Source organism: Erinaceus europaeus, chromosome 14 (genome assembly GCF_950295315.1).
Source record: "Erinaceus europaeus chromosome 14, mEriEur2.1, whole genome shotgun sequence".
Lineage (NCBI taxonomy): Eukaryota > Metazoa > Chordata > Mammalia > Eulipotyphla > Erinaceidae > Erinaceus > Erinaceus europaeus.
Genome location: NC_080175.1, coordinates 45,217,394 through 45,234,578, shown reverse-complemented (window position 1 = coordinate 45,234,578; position 17,185 = coordinate 45,217,394). Strand labels below are relative to the sequence as shown.

The 17,185-nt window shown below is 44.5% G+C and overlaps 2 protein-coding genes across 3 annotated transcripts in view; one reads left to right on the top strand and one right to left on the bottom strand.

The window, feature by feature from the left end:
• The window catches only part of NPLOC4 (NPL4 homolog, ubiquitin recognition factor), an 89,893-nt gene extending 78,086 nt beyond the window's left edge, over positions 1-11,807 (bottom strand). The window contains exon 1 of one of the 2 annotated variants that reach the window (XM_007534735.3): positions 11,636-11,807. In XM_007534735.3, coding sequence (XP_007534797.1) covers positions 11,636-11,650 — 15 coding nt within the window. In that variant the 5' untranslated portion in view covers positions 11,651-11,807. The remainder of the gene's footprint in view (positions 1-11,635) is intronic. The other variant, XM_060171784.1, reaches the window with a different exon arrangement.
• The window catches only part of CCDC137 (coiled-coil domain containing 137), a 138,326-nt gene that overhangs the window by 81,229 nt on the left and 39,912 nt on the right, over positions 1-17,185 (top strand). The window lies entirely within an intron of this gene.

Here is a 17,185-nt window from a genome sequence, read left to right as displayed (position 1 = left end):
AAATAATAATAAATAACAAAAGGGAATAAATAATAATAAATAAATAATTCCCAAAAGGGAATTAATAATAAATATAAAAAAAATCTTTAAAGTCTCTCTCCTCTCTCTGTATCTCTCATTAAAATAAATAGATAAATAAAATATTTTTTAAAAGAACTCCCACTATATCTGACTGACTTCAAAAAACACTTTGCCCTGGTCTACCGTCTAAGTTGACAGGCATTATACTAATTTATAAAAAGTCATGGGAAATTTCATGTGTTCTTTCCATTCAACACAAAGAGTAAAGCGAAGGAAAGAAAAACTTCTAAAAGTTCTTAAAATATATTGTTGGGAGTCCGGCAGTAGCGCAGCAGGTTAAGCGGAGGTGGCACAAAGCACAAGGACTGGCATAAGGATCCCAGTTCAAGACCCGGCTCCCCACCTGCAGGGGAGTCGCTTCACAAGTGTTGAAGCAAGTCTGCAGGTGTCTATCTTTCTCTTCCCGTCTTCCCCTCCTCTCCATTTCTCTGTCCTATCCAACAATGACAACATCAATAACAATAATAACCACAACAATAAAACAAGGGCAACACAAGGGAATAAATATTAAAAAACATTTACATACACACACACACATACACACAGTCATGGGGAGGTGGCCCATAAGATAGCTCATCCAGTAAAGTACACTCTTTATTATGTGCAAGAGCCTAGGTTAAAGCTCCCAGTCACTACATGGGAGCACAAGCACAAGGGGATTTTCATAAGTGGTGGAACAGTGCTGGATCTCTCTCTCTTAAAAAAATAATAAATTTGGGAGTCAGACGGTAGCGCAGTGGGTTAAGCGCAAGGACCAGTATAAGGATCCCAGCTCAAGCCCCCGGCTCCCCACCTGCAGGGGAGTTGCTTCACAAGCAGTGAAGCAGGTCCTCAGGTGTCTATCTTTCTCTCCAGCTCTGTCTTCCCCTCCTCTCTCCATTTCTCTGTGCTATCCAACAATGACAACATCAATAACAACAACAACAATGAAAAACAAGGGCAACAAAAAGGAAAATAAGTAAATATATAAAAAAAGAAATAGCATTTAAAAAATAATAAATTTAAAAAAAAAAAAGCAGCCTAGGAGGTATTACAGTGGCTGTAGCACTAGACCTAAAAACATGTGGTCCTAAGTTTAACTGCTGGAACTGCATGGATCAGAGTGACACTCTGACAGTCTCTCATAAAGAAATCTTAAAAAATAATAATAAATAAGGACTGGTAAAATAGATCACTTAGATAGGGTGCTGCTTTGCCACATGTATGATTCAGCTTTGAGCACAGCCCCAACACACTGAAGGAAGCTTCAATATCGTAGTGTCTCTCTCTTCCCACCTCCATCTCTGCCTCCCTGACTCACATATACATGTTCACAGTGCAGAGCTGGCAGGCCAGAAAGTTAAAGGACAAAGAGCACCACTTTCTAGTGAACCTGACTTCTGTGCTGCCCAAAGTCCACTTGGCTCGCTGAGTGTAAAGGACATGTCCTGAGGGGCCAGGTGGTGGTACACCTGGTTAAGTACACACATTACAATGCACAAGGACCCAGGTTCAAGTCCCCAGCCTCAACTTGCAAAAGGAAAGCTTCACAAGTGGTGAAGTAGGATTGCAGGTGTTTGTCTCCCCCTGCCCTTCCTCTCAATTTATGGCTGTCTCTAAGCAATAAATAAATAAAGATAATAAACATTTAAAAAAAAAAAAAAAAAGACACTTCCTGACACAAGCAAATCAGGTGCTCTGGCAACCACCTGAGCAATGGAAGGAAAGAAAGCACTTGTGTTGCAGGTTCTTCTCTTAGGAATCACTATGCCATGAAGTTTTAAACAGCCTGTAAAGGGGCCGGGTGGTGACCTGCCTGGTTGAGTGCACATGTTACAATGCGCAAGGACCCCATGTTCAAGTTCCCAGTCCCAATCTGCAAGGAGAAAGCTTTCATGAGTGGTGAAGCAGTACTGTAGGTGTCTCTTTCTCTCTCCTTCTCTATAAACCTTCCTCTTGATTTCTGACTGTCTCTATCCAATAAATAAGTGTTAATAAAAATAATAAAAGCCCTGTAAAAATGGAAAAAAATGATATGCTATTGCTTTTTGTTGCTGTCGCCACCAGGACTTCACTGCTCTCAGTAGACTTCTTCAGATAGACAAAGCCTGAGAAACAGAAACAGACAGATCAACAAGGGCAACAAAAGGGAAAATAAATATTTTTTTTTAAGTTTAAAAAATGGTTACAACAGAAACAGACAGATACCACAGCACCCAAGATTTCTCCAATGCATGGAGGCCAGGTTCAAACCCAAGTCCACAGAATGGCAAAACAGGTACACACTATCCAAGTGAGCTATTCCACTAACCCAGAAACTACTATTTTTTGTTGTTTTGTTTTTTGCCTCCAGGGAGAGTTATTGCTGGGACTTGGTGCCTACACTACAAACCCACTGCTCCTGGAGGTCATTTTTCCCAGTTTGTTAACCTTGTTGTCATTGTTATTGTTGCCATTGCTGTTGGATAAGACAGAGAGAAATGGAGAGAGGAGGAGAAGACAGAGAAAGGGAGAGAAAGACAGACACTTGAAGACCTGTTTCACCATTTGTGAAGAGAAGCAGGTAGGAAGCAAGGGGCTCAAACCAGGATCCTTGCGCTGGTCCTTGCGCTTCATGATACGTGCTACCACCAGGCCCCTATTTTCTCTGGCCAGAGAGGTAGTTTAAAAGGGAGAATGTAGGATTTTCCTATGTGAGGTCTTGCATTTGATTCAGAGAACCAGATAGGTCAGAACAGGTGGTCTGTTCTTTTCTCTCTTACAATTAAAAAAAATTTTTTTGAGAATTATGTTTTATTTTATGTGTGTGTGTGTGTGTGTGTGTGTGTGTGTGTGTGTGTGTGTGTGTGTGTGTGTTTTACCAGAGCACCGCTAAGCTCTGGTTTACAGTGGTTTGGGGAATTGAACCTGGGACTTTAGAACTTCAGGCATGAGAGTCTCTTTGTATAACTATTATGCTATCTACTGCCAACAATTTTAAATTTTATTTTATTTTTTGCCACCAAGACAAGGCTGGGTCTTTGTGTCTGCACAATTCCACCACTACCATAAAACTTTTTTTTTTTTCCTTTTCCAAATAGAGGTGAGACACACAAGAGAGATGCCACACTAGCACTCCACCACTCCACCTCTACATGTTGCTCCTACTTGGTGGCCGGAGGCTTAAACCTGGGTCATCACACATGGTAAAGTTTATACACTACAAGGTGAGTTATAGTGTATCAAACTCAGAATGTCATAATTTTGAGTTCAATGTTGTATATACGGGACCATCTTCTGGGTGGCAGGAAATTTTTTTTTTAATATTTATTTATTTATTCCTTTTTGTTGTCCTTGTCGTTGTTGGATAGGACAGAGAGAAATGGAGAGAGGAGGGGATGACAGAAAGGGGGAGAGAAGTCTCTGATTGTCAGAGAAATGCAAATCAAGACAACAATGAGATATCACTTCACTCCTGTGAGAATGTCATACATCAGAAAAGGTAACAGCAGTAAATGCTGGAGAGGGTGTGGGGTCAAAGGAACCCTCCTGCACTGCTGGTGGGAATGTCAATTGGTCCAACCTCTGTGGAGAACAGTCTGGAGAACTCTCAGAAGGCTAGAAATGAACTTACCCTATGATCCTGCAATTCTTCTCCTGGGGATATATCCTAAGGAACTCAACACATCCATCCAAAAAGATCTGTGTACACATATGTTCTTGGCAGCACAATTTGTAATAGCCAAAACCTGGAAGCAACCCAGGTGTCCAACAAGAGATGAGTGGCTGAGCAAGTTGTGGTCTATATACACAATGGAATACTACTCAGCTGTCAAAAATGGTGACTTCACCGTTTTCAGCCGATCTTGGATGGACCTTGAAAAAGTCATGTTGAGTGAAATAAGTCAGAAACAGAAGGATGAATATGGGATGATCCCACTCTCAGGCAGAAGTTGAAAAACAAGATCAGAAAAGAAAACACAAGTAGAACCTGAAATGGAATTGGCATATTGCCCCCAAGTAAAAGACTCTGGGGTGGGTGGGTAGGGAGAATACAGGTCCATGAAAGATGATGAATGACATAGTGGGGGTTGTATTGTTATATGGGAAACTGGGGAATGTTATGCATGTACAAACTATTGTATTTACTGTTGAATGTAAAACATTAATTCCCCAATAAAGAAATAAATTTTAAAAAATAAAAAAAAAGAAAGGGGGAGAGAAAAATAGACACCTGCAGACCTGCTTCACCGCCTGTGAAGCAACTCCCCTGAAAGTGGGGAGCCGGGGGCTTGAACCTGGATCCTTACGCCAGTCCCTGTGCTTTGCACCACCTGCGCTTAACCCGCTGTACTACCACCCAACTCTCGGAACTTTTTTTTTTTAAACATCTTCTGATATATAACAAAGCAATACTATCCACTTAAATCAAGCTAAGAAAGGATAATTCGATTTTCCAAAAATAGAATGGCTTTCTCATTTTCTAATAACTTTGACCTGATGGAAAAAGATTTGCCCCATATTCTCTTTATTGTCTCTGGGGTTTTGTGGATCTATGAGATTCCATGGCTCCCATGGACTCATTTCCCTTTCAATCTCAAATATAAAAAGGGAGATGGGTGGTAAAGACAGGAATGGGAGGGGTGGGGGTGGGGAGGGTTGGAAGACCACAGCACTGCTCTAACACTCCTGAAGCTTCACCTATAAATGGTGTTCCCACATGAAGCCAGGAGCTTAAACCCAAGTTCTTGTGCAATGTACGTGCTCTATAGAGTGAGCTATCTCATGGTTCCTGTTCTCAATTTTCCAAGATTTTGTTTTGAACAATCCTGATGAAATCCTAATTGTTATGAGCTGAAAGTTTTTTTTTTTAAAGATTTAATTTATTTATTTATGAAGAAGATAGGAGTAGAGAGAGAAAGAACCAGACATCACTCTGGTACATGTGCTGTCGGGGACTGAACTCAGGAACTCATGCTCAAGAGTCTAATGCTTTATCCACCTCCCGGACCACAAGCTGAAAGTTTTGAAGTGTTTCTTGTTGTTGTTGGTCCATTCTGAGCAATTTTTTTTTTTTTTAACCAGGACACTGTTCAGGTCCGGTTTCTGGTGGTGTGGGGGGATTAAACCTGACACTATGGAATTTCAGGCATAACCATTCTGTGCATAACCATTATGCTGTGTCTGCTACTCTTCAGAGTATTTATTTATTTATTCCCTTTTTGTTGCCCTTGTTTTTGTTGTTGTTGTTGTTGTTACTGTTGTAGTTATTGATGTCATCATTGTTGGATAGGACAGAGAGAAATGGAGAGAGGAGGGGAAAACAGAGAGGGGGAAAGAAAGACACTTGCTGACCTGCTTCACGGCTTGTGAAGCAACTCCCCCACAGGTGAGGAGCGGGGGCTTGAAACGGGATCCTAATGCCAGTCCTTATGCTTTGCACCACCTGTGCTTAACCCTCTGTGCTACCGCCAACTCCCTCCTCAAAGTATTTTCTATTTTCTTGCTTTTTAACTGCATATGCTTAACATAGCATTTGTTTATGTGAACACAAATACAATTCTTTTGACTTCCTGTATACTTCATCCTAGAGTCAATAATACCTACAGAAATATCTAGTTCTGGGAGTCCAGCGGTAGCACAGTGGGTTAAGCGCACACGATGCAAAGCGCAAGGACTGGCATGAGGATCCCGATTCAAGCCCCCGGCTCCCCACCTACAGGGGAGTCACTTCACAGGCAGTAAAGCAAGTCTGCAGGTGTCTATCTTTCTCTCATCCTCTCTGTCCTCCCCTCCTCTCTCCATTTCTCTCTGTCCTATCCAACAACGACATCAATAACCACAACAATGTTAAACAACAAGGGCAACTAAAGGGAAAATAAATAAATAAATATTAAAAAATTAAAAAGAGAAAGAAAGAGAAACAAGAGATGCCACTAAAGGTCATGCTTCCACATTTCAGGAAGTTTCTAAAATTAAAGCAACCACTCTACTTCATCATCTGCCATAGGACAATCAAGGTTCCCAAGCTAAGTTTGGTGTTTAGTAACTATGCCAAGTAGCAGAACTACTAGAGAAACTTCTGGCTTGGTCTCTCATTCAGGCTGCAAAGTAAAATACACAAGGAGACAGAAACCTGGCAACACACACAGATTCTTGGCAACTCAGGCTTCCCTAGTTTTTTCCCTCTGCCATCAGGTGTTTGGGGTTTCACAAGCTGCACAATTCTGATTCTACTGCTTCTGACAGACTTTTTCTTTTCCTTTTTGCCAAAGAAGTGGTTACCAGAGCACCGTTCCACCTCCGATGAAGGTTCCCCTTTGGCTAAGCAGTGGCGATTAAAATTTAATTTTTTAATTAACAGGTTAAGCTCACAAAGTTCAAGTATCCATGCAAGGATCCTGGTTTGAGCCCCCAGTTCCCTACCTGCGGGGGGGGGGGGGGCCTCATTTAACAGTGAAGCAGGTCAGCAGGTATCTTTCTCCCTATCTCCCCCTCCCCTCTCAATTTCTCTCTGTCCTATCCAAAATGGGAAAAATGAAAAATGGCCATCAGGAGCAATTGATTCATAGTACAGGTATCAAGCCCCAGAGATCACCCTGGAGGAAAAAGATTCTCCTTTGCAAGGTGCTCTGATGTAGTGCCAAGGGCTCAACCCAGGTCCTCGTGCATGTAAAGTGCTCTACACAGTGAACTATCTCTCAAGCCGATTTCCCTACTTATAAGAAAATAAGCAGGACATGGGCAGTGGCACAACGAGTAAATTGAACAAGCTACCATACACGAAAAGCCAAGTTCAAGTCCCCAGTTCCTACCTGCAGGGAGAAGCTTCTTAAGTGGTGGAGTAGTCTGCAGATGTCTCTTTTTCTCTCCCCCACTCTTGCCCTGTTTCTGTCTCTATCATAATAAAAGGAAAAAGAAGAGGAAGAGGAAGGAGAAAAGCTGTTGGGAAATGAATTAACAGCAGAGCTGGGATTTACAGGCCTGAGATACTGCGTCTGATCCTCAACACTGCATATGCCAGAGTGAAATTTGGTTTTTTACTCTCATAAATATACAGCTATAGGCAGGGGTAGATAGCATAATGGTTATGCAAACAGACTCTCGTGCCTGAGGCTCTGAAGTCTCTGGTTCAATCCCCTGCACCACCATTAGCCAAAGATGAGCAGTGCTTTAGTAAAAAAAAAATAATAAATACACAGCTACATTCCAACAAAATAAGCTCAGTGCCTGAGAGACAGCATAACAGGAGAGCACAGGACTTATGTGAAAGAGGTTCCAAGTTCAATTTCCAGCATCACCAACAGTCAGAGTTGAATGGTGTCCTGCCTCTCCACCCCCCCAAAAAAAGATAGAAGACAATTAATTAAGAAGTAGAATAAATAAGGTGTGTGCAGCCCAAATTCAAACCTCAGCACAGCAAGTGTGACAGCACTGGAGGAGGCACTTGTACTAAACTATCTTTCCCTCACTCCCTTTGTCTCTCTCTGAATGAAAAAGAAATGGTCTACATGTACATGTACAAGGCCCCAGCTCCTTGAGAAAAAAGAATATACAAAACATTGTTGCCAATCAAGCAGAGACTTGGAACTCTAAGAGGTAAAAGTGTTCCCCTCTCCATATTCCAGAATTCTAACAGGTAAAACAGTTCCAAGTTGAGGGGGAAAAAATAATAAAAGGATAATTTTCAAGGACCAGGCAGTGGCACACTTGGTTAAGTGCTCACTTCACAATATGCAAGGACCCACATTCAAGACCCTGGTCCCCACTTGCAGGGGGAAAGCTTCATAAGCAGTGAAACAGGGCTGCAGGTGTCTCTGTCTTTCCCTCTCTAACTCCACTGTCCCTCTCAATTTATCTGTTTCTATCCAATAATAAATAATTTTTTTTAAAAAGTATAACTTTCAATTTGGACATTTTATAGTGGAGATACAATTAAAATAACCATGGCACTCAATATACTATCTTTCAAAATTCAGAAACCCAACAAACTATAATATTGCCAATATCCATTTCATCTCTTAGTAGTTTGGGTTTTCAAAGGTTTGGACTATAGAAGTAGGTATTTTGTATCCATTTAATGACCTACTACAGGAAATGATTAGAAGATGGAATTACGTGCACTCTTTATTATTTTCATATTGTAAATATGATGTAAAGACTATTTTTAATTCAATTAAAAAGATTTTAAAAAGAGCTCAGGGGAAAAAATGATAATAAAATAAAGAAGCTCAGACTATCGTTTAGCTGAGCTGAAATCAGTTATACAGGGCAGGTAAGACAGTATAATGGTTATGCCAAAAAAAGTTAAGAATACACTTTTTAAAAAATATTTATTTATTTATTTATTTCCTTTTGTTGTTTTATTGTTGTAGTAATTATTGTTGTTGTTACTGATGTCCTTGTTGTTGGATGGGACAGAGAGAAATGGAGAGAGGAGGGGAAGACAGAGAGGGGGAGAGAAAGATAGACACCTGCAGACCTGCTTCACCGCCTGTGAAGCTACTCCCCTGCAGGTGGGGAGCCCAGGACTCCAACCAGGAGTCCTTAACTAGCTGCACTACTGCCTGACTCCCCCCACCCCCTTTTTTTTTAAACAGAGCACTGCTCGACTCTGGCTTGTGGTGGTGTGGGAACTGAACTTGGGACTTTGGAGCCTGAGGCATGGGAGTTTCTTTGCATAACCGTTATGCTATCTACCCCCACCCAAAAAATACATTTCCATCCGCAAAGCTCCAAAGTCCCATAAGCCAGAGCTGAGCTCTGATATATCTCTTTCATTAAAAGATAGTAATAATAAATAAAAGATAAAAATAACAGTAAAATAAGTTAAAAATTTAATTACTATTTTAAAAATCAATTATACAATAGTTCCACGCCTAAGGTTCAAAGGTCACAGCCACCACCATAAACCAGAGGTGAGCACAAAAGAAATAAAAAAGCAGGGGAGCAGTAGCTTACCTGTGCAAAGTGCTAGAACCCATGGTAAGAAGCCTGGTTCGAGTCCTGGCTCCCCACCTGCAGGGGGTCACTTTACAGTTGGTGAAGCAGGTCTGCAGGTCTTTCCTCTCTATCCTCCCCCTCCTCTTAATTTCTCTCTGCCCTATCCTATTTAAAAAAAAAAAAGGGAAAAAAAAAAAAAAAAGGCTGCCAGGAGCAGTGGCTATGTAGTGGAGGCACCAAACCCAAGTGATAACCCTGGAGACAAAAATAAAAAGATCTGACTCCTACAGAAATTTTAATTTATTTTAAGTGATTTGTTATCTTTATTTATTTATTGGATAGAGACAACCAGAAATTAAGAGGGAAGGGGGGGTGATAGAGAGACAGACACCTGCAGCCCTGCTTCACCACTCATGAAGCTTCCCCCCCACACAGGTGGGGACCAGGGCCTCAAACCTAGGTCCTTGCGCACTGTAACATGTGCGCTCAACCAAGTGCACCACCAGCCCCTCCTATAGAAATTTTTAAAACTTTCTTGTAAACTATTAATCCCCCAGTGAAGAAATAATAATTCAGTAGATTAAAAAAAAACTTTCTAAGTTAAAAAAATACATATGGGGACAGTCAGGCGGTAGCGCAGTGGGTTAAGTGCAGGTGGCACAACACGCAAGCCCCGGCTCTCCACCTGCAGGGGGTTCACTTCACAGGCGGTGAAGCAGGTCTGCAGGTATCTATTTTCTCTCCCCTTCTGTCTTCCCCTCCTCTCTCCATTTCTCTCTATCCTATCCAACAACAACATCAATAACAACAACAATAAAAACTACAACAATAAAACGAGGGCAACAAAAGGGAATGAATATTTAAAAAATGGGAAGGAGGGGGAGAACACAGTGGTTTTGGAAAATGTTTGTTTTTGTTTTAGACTTATTAACAGGGAGGGGAGAATGAAAGAGGGGAGGAGGAAAGGGGAACTAGAGCAGCACTCAGGCATATATGATCTGCAGATCAAAACTGGGATCTTGTAGCTCCAAGTCCAACATGCCTCAAGCCACTGCACCACCACACCAGCTGTGCAAGAGACTCATGCCTGAGGTTCCAATGTCCCAAATTCAATCCTAGGCACCACCACAAACCAGAGATGAGCAGTGCTCTTGTAAAATATAGTAAGGGAGGGGCCAGTCAGTGGTGCACTCAGTTGAGCGCACAAGTTACAATGTGCAAGGACTTGGGTTCAAGCCCCCCACCTTCCCAGCTGCAGGGAGAAAGGTTTCCAAGTGGTTAAGCAGGGCTGCCAGTGTTTCTCTTCCTCTATCTCCCGTTTCCCTCACGATCTCTGGCTGTCTCTATCCATAAATAAATAAAGACAAAATAAAACAATCTGGGCAAAAACAGCTTGCTTGGATAGTGCACTGCTCTGATATGTGTTTGACACAAGTTCGAGCCACCCAGCTCCAAGGGCACTGAAGCAGTCTTCGATGTTAGGATCTCTTTCTCTGCCTGTCTCTATAAAATAATAATAATAAAGATTAATTTCAAAGGCTTAATTTTTGAGAGAAAAATCACTGGGGTGCTGATTCCATTATTATGATTATTAAGATGCATTCACTTATTAATGAAAACCAGAGCGTTTATCCCAGCACATTCGATGCCAGGTCTTGAACTCAGAACCTCATCTTTATCCTTGAGAGCCCACACCCCACACACTGCCACTTCCTGGGCACTGAGTGCTAATTCCTAACCCTATTTCTGCCCCCACCCCCGTTCTTTCTGTCTGCATGTGGTGCTGGGGGGTGAACTGGGGGCTCAGAGAAGCACATGTGCAGATACCCCACTGCTGAGCAATCCCTAATCTTTGTCTATTTGACCCAGAGACCTGCTCAGCTCAGGCTGGGGACTGAGTCTGGGAGCTCAGGGTTTCAGGCATAAAGTCTGTAGAGCTGCGGACACAGCACAGCGGTTCTGCAGAAGACTCTCCTGCCTGAAGCTCTGAGGTCCCAGGTTCAAGCCCCGGCCCCACCACCAGCCAGAAATGAGCAGGGCTCTGGTCTCGGCCGGTCTCGGTCTCCCCCCGCCCCCCGCCCGTGTCTTTCTATCTCTCTTTTTCATTAAAATAAAATACTTCAAAAAGAACAGAACAGAAAGGCTGCATTTTAAGTCTGCGTCTCCACCACCCAATCCGCCCGGCAGCCGGTCGCTTCACGTTCACTTTTCTCATTCAAGGCTACCGGTCGGGTCCCCCCGGGGAGGCTGGGATTCGAACCCAGGGCCTGCGAGTGCCGCACCTGTGACCGGAAGGGCGGCTTTCTGGGCCCTCGGCTCGTGGCAGCGGAAGGGCCGGAAGGGGCGCGGGGACCCCGGCGGGCGCCCCCAGGCTCCCCGCTGACTTGGGGGCGCTCCTTTCTAACTCAGAGGTCCGACGGTCGCCCCAGCCCAGCTGTCACGGCGCACGGCTCACAGCTCACAGCCGGCCGTGAGGGCGCTTTCCGGGCCGGGCAAGCGGCCTAGAGTGGCGCGGGATCCTCAGTGGAGCGGCCCTCGGCAGCACCCAGGGGAGCCGGGCCCCCCGGGCCACCCGCCGCAGGGACCCCGAGCCCAGGCCGCGCCGGCAAATATGCTGCCTCATCCCCGCGCCCGCCCGCCGCGCCCCACTCACGATGCTCTCGGCCATGGCGAGCGCTCCCGCCTCCGGGCTCCGGCCCTGGGCCGCCGCCCCCTGCCGCCCAGTCGGCCGCGCAGCTACGGCCAACTCCTCAACTCCAGCCCCAACCTCCCGCCGCCGCCGCCGCCGCCGCTCCAGCTTCTCCGCCGGCTGACGCCGCCACGTCCGGTGCGTAGCCCAACGCGCTCCCCCAGCCGCGCGGCCCCGACGCAAGGTTCCGGCCTCAACTGTGTGCGCATGCGCAGCGGCCAGTTCCACCTTAGCCGGAGCCGGAGCTAGGAGTCTAGCAGCTCCCGCCCCCACCCTCCTCTACCCGCTGTTCCAGACAGCTCTGCTGGGGACATGCTCATCGTCAGAAACCCAAGTGAGCGAAGAAAGCCAAAGAGAAGCAAAAGCCAGTGCTCTGATTGCATTCAGAAATAGCCATTATGGAGCCGGCGCTTCTTCCCTACTCGCCAGGTGAAAAAGAAATGACCTGGGCTGGGTCAACCCACGAGTGGGCTGTGCTCCTCACAGGGAAACCACTCTGCACTACTAAAACAACTCTACTAACATTTCAAATGCAACTAGATGTTTCTGTAGGTATTGACTCTAGGATGAAGTATACAGGAAATCATCAAAAGAATTGTATTTGTGTTCACATAAACGGAGATAGAGAGGGAGAGACAGAGAGACCTGCAGCCCTGTTTCACTGCTTGTGAAGCTTTCCCCCTGCAAGTGGGGACCAGGGTCTTGAATGTGGGTCCTTGCATATTGTGAAGTGAGCACTTAACCAAGTGTGCCACTGCCTGGTCCCTGAAAATTATCCTTTTATTATTTTTTCTCCCTCAACTTGGAACTGTTTTACCTGTTAGAATTCTGGAATATGGAGAGGGGAACACCTTTACCTCTTAAGTTCCAAGTCTCTGCTTGATTGGCAACAATGTTTTGTATATTCTTTTTTCTCAAGGAGCTGGGGCCTTGTACATGTACATGTAGACCATTTCTTTTTCATTCAGCATCATGGTTTTGCAAAGAAGACTCATGGGGTCGGGTAGTGGCGAACCTAGACTGACTACAGCCTAGTGGTTGGGGGTGGTAATACTCTGATCAAGTGCTAAATTCTCAAGCATGAGGTCCTCTTGATCCCCAGCATTCCCTATGCCAGAGTGGTTCTCTTTAATAAATAAACTTTTCCCCTATTTTTCTATTTGATAGGATAGAAAGAAATTGAGAGGGGGAGAGAGGGTAATAGAATAGACACCTGCAGACCTGCTTGTTTCACCACTCATGAAGCACCCCCGCCCCCAGGTGCGAAGTGATGGCTCGAACCTAGGACCTCCCAAATGGTAATGTGCTCTCTCAACCACTTGTGCCAGTACTGCAATACATACAGTTTTAAAATAATAATAGGAAAGAACAGTGATGCTCCGGGACACAGGAGGTGACACAGTAACTAGAGAGCTAGACTGGAAAACATCAGGTAGGCGACCAGGCGGTGGCGCAGCAGGTTAAGCGCACATGGTGCAAAGCACAAGGACCAGCTTAAGGATCCCGGTTCTCTCCCCCTCTGTCTTCCCCTCTTCTCTCGATTTCTCTCTGTCCTGTCCAGCAACAACAGCAGCAATGACAAAAATAATAATAACAACGATAAACAACAAGGGCAACAAAAGAGAAAAAAAATAGCCTCCAGGGGGCCAGGCAGTAGCGCAGCGGGTTAAGAGCAAATGCAAGGACCTGCGTAAGGATACTGGTTAGAGTCCCCGGCTCCCCACCTGCAGGGGAGTCGCTTCACAAGCGGTGAAGCAGGTCTGCAGGTGTCTGTCTTTCTCTCCCCCTCTCTGTCTTCCCCTCCTCTCTCCATTTCTCTCTGTCCTATCCAGCAACGACGACATCAATAAAAGCAACAATAATATCTACAACAAAAAAAAACGACAACAAAAGAGAATAAATAAGTAACTAAATAAATATTGAAAGGAAGGAAGGAAGGAAGAAAGAAAGGAAGAAAGAGAGAGGGAGTCGGGCTGTAGTGTAGTGGGTTAAGCGCAGGTGGCGCAAAGTGCAAGGACAGGCATACGGATACCGGTTTGAGGCCCCAGCTCCCCACCTACAAGGGAATAGCTTCACAGGCGGTGAAGCCGTTCTATATGTGTCTAGCTTTCTCTCCCCCCTCTGTCTTTCCCTCCTGTCTCCATTTCTCTCTGTCCTATCCAACAACAAAGACATCAGTGACAACAACAATAACTACAACAATAAAAAATAACAAGGGCAACAAAAAGGGAAAAAATAAATAAATATTCAAAAAGAAAGAAAGAGAAAAGTATCAGATGGGGTCTGGGCGGTAGTGCAGCAGGTTAAGCACAAACATGGCACAAAGCGCAAAGACTGGCTCAAGGATCCAAGTTCCGGTCCCTGGCTCCCCACCAGCAAAAGTGTCTGTCGCCTCACAGGAGGTGAAGCAGGTCTGCAGGTGTCTATCTTTCTCTCTCTGTCTTCCCCTCCTCTCTTGATTTCTCTCTGTCCTATCCAAAAACAATAGCAATAGCCACAATAATAATAACAACAATGATAAACAACAAGGCAACAAAAGGGAAAAAAAGGCCTCCAGAAGCAGTAGATTTGTAGTGCAGGCACCGAACCCCAGTGATAAATCTGGAGGAAAAAGAAAAGAAAAGAAAAGAAAAGAAAAGAGTTCAATCCCTGGAATCTCATTTGCCAGAGTGATGCTCTAGTCCTCTCCCCTCTCTCCCTCATGTTAATAAATATTGAAATAATGATGATAACAATGTGGAAGATATCAATGACTAAGATTGTTTGCCTAAATTTAATATAGGAGCAGCAAGTGAGTTTAAACTACATTCTAGACCTGTTTTTTAACATTCTTTTTTTTAAGGTTTTATTTATTTATTTATGAGAAAGATAGGAGAGAAAAAGAACCAGACATCACTCTGGCACATGTGCTGCTGGGAATCGAACTCAGGACCTCATGCTTGAAGTCCAAAGCTTTATCACTTTAAGCACCACCTCCCAAACCACTAGACCTGTGTTTCTTTGCCAGAAATGAAGTTGCCTCAGAACCAGCCTCCTGTCTGCTTGAGGAGTTGGTGTTTGAAGTAATGCTCTGCTGGCTCTTTTAGAAGTCTGTGCTCATTTTCAACATGGAGATCCATTTCTTTTTGCTTTCTTTTTCTTTAGGACTTTATTGACTAAGGGAGCAGGCAGTGGTACACTCAGTAGTATATACATGTTACAGTACACCAGAACATGAGTGTAAGCCCCAGTGCCCACCTTCAGAGAGGAAGCTTCACAATCAGTAAAGCAGTGCTGCAGGTGTCTTTCTCATTCTCTTTTTAAAATTTATTTTTATTTATTTATTGGATAGAGACAGCCATAAATCAAGACAGAAGGAGGTAAGAGATGGAGGGAGACAGCAAGACACCCATAGCCCTGCTTCACCTGTCATGAAGAGTCCCCCCTGCAGGTTGGAAACAGGAGCTTGAACCTGGGTTCTTGTGCACTGTGACGTGCACTCAACCAGGTGTGCCACCACACAGCCCCTCTCTTTCTCACTCTCTATCTCCCCCTTCTTAATTCCTTTCTGTTTCTATACAAAATAAATTAAGAGTATTAAAAACACTTTGGGAGTCGGGCGGTAGCGCAGTGGGTTAAGCGCACATGGTGCAAAGCGCAAGGACCGGAGTAAGGATCCCAGTTCGAGCCCCTGGCTCCCCATCCGCAGGGGAGTCGCTTCACAAGAGGTGAAGCAGGTCTGCAGGTGTCTATCTTTCTGTACCCCTCTCTGTCTTCCCCTCCTCTCTCTATTTCTCTCTGTCCTATCTAACAACAACGACATCAATAATAACTACAATAATAAAACAACAAGGGCAACAAAAGGGAATAAATAAATATTTTTTAAATAAAATTAAAAATTAAAAAAAAAAACCACTTTGTTTGACAGGTGGTGACATACCTGGTTGAGCGCACATGTTACAGTGTGCGAGGACCTAAGGCCCCTGTCCCCACCTGCAGGAGAAAAGCTTTGTGAGTGGTGAAGCAAATCTGCAGGTATCTCTCTTTTCCTCTCCCTCTCTACCTCCCCCTTCCCTCTTGGTTTCTGGCTGTTTCTATCCAACAAATAAAGATAATTAAAAAAAATTAGAGGGAGTTGGGGAGAGAAAGACACCTGCAGACCTGCTTTACCGCTTGTGAAGTGACCTCTGCAGGTGCAGAGCCAGGGGCTCAAACCAGGATCCTAACGCAGGTCCTTGTGCTTCATGACATGTGCACTTAACCCAGTGCACTACTCCCCAGCCCCCATTTTTTTAAGTATTTAATTTGATGGGACAAAGAGAGACTGAGAGGGGAGGGGAAGAGAAAGAGGGAAAGAGAAGGTGAGGGACATAGCTCTGGGGCATCTGACTAAAAAGGAAAAAGAAATACCTGCATCTCAGCTTCACTGCTTGTAAAGCTTGCCCTGCTACCCCCACCCCCACCTCACTACAGGTGGAGACCAAGGTCTTGAACCTGGGTCTTTGTGCTTGGTAACAGGTGCTCAACTGGGTATGCCACCAACCAGCCCCAATTTTCTTTTTTTTTTTAAATTATTTTATTACCTTTATTCATCGGACAGATAGCAAGAAAGTGAGAGGAAAAGGAAGAAAAATACAAAGAAACACCGGCAGCGCAGCTTCACCACTTGTGAATCTTTCCCCATGCAGGTGGGGAACAGGGTGTTAAACCTGGGTGCTTGTGCACAGTAACGTGTGTGCTTAAACAGGTGCGCCACCAACTGGCCCCACCAATTTTCAGGTTTGTTTTTTTTCCTCTAGCATTATCGCTGGGGCTTGCTGCCTGCACTACGAATCCACTGCTCTTGGCACCAATTTTTTTCATTTTATTGAATAGGACACAGAGAAATTGAGAGGGAAAGTGGAGACAGAGAGGGAGAAATAAAGATACCTGCAGACCTGCTTCACTGCTTGTGAAGCATCCCCCCTGCAGGTGGGGAGCAGGGGCTCGAACCTGGATCCTTGAGCAGGTTCTTGCATTTTGTACTATGTGCGCTTAACTGGGTGCACCACTGTCTGCCCTCCTCCCCCAATTTTCAAGATTTTATGAAATGTCAGTGTTCATGCCCTGGGATGTGGTGTAGTGTATAAAGCATTGAACTCTCCAGCATGAAGTTTCAAGTTCAATCCCAGGTGTCACATATTCCAGAATGATGGTCTGGTCTGGTTCTCTCTCATAAATAAATAAATTTTTTTTTTTTTTTTGCCTCCAGGGTTATCACTGGGGCTTGGTGCCAGCACTACAAATCCACTGCTCCTGGAGGCTATTTTTCCCATTTTGTTGCCCTTGTTGTGGTTGTTACTGTTATTGTTGTTATAATTGTTGTTGTATAGGACAAAGAGAAATCAAGAGAGGAGGGGCAGAGAAAGATAGATACCTGCAGACTGGCATCACCACCTGTAAAGCGACCCCATGCAGTTGTGGAGCCGGGGGCTGGTACTTAGAGCCTTACACTGGTCCTTGCACTTTGCACCATGTGCGCTTAACCTGCTGCGC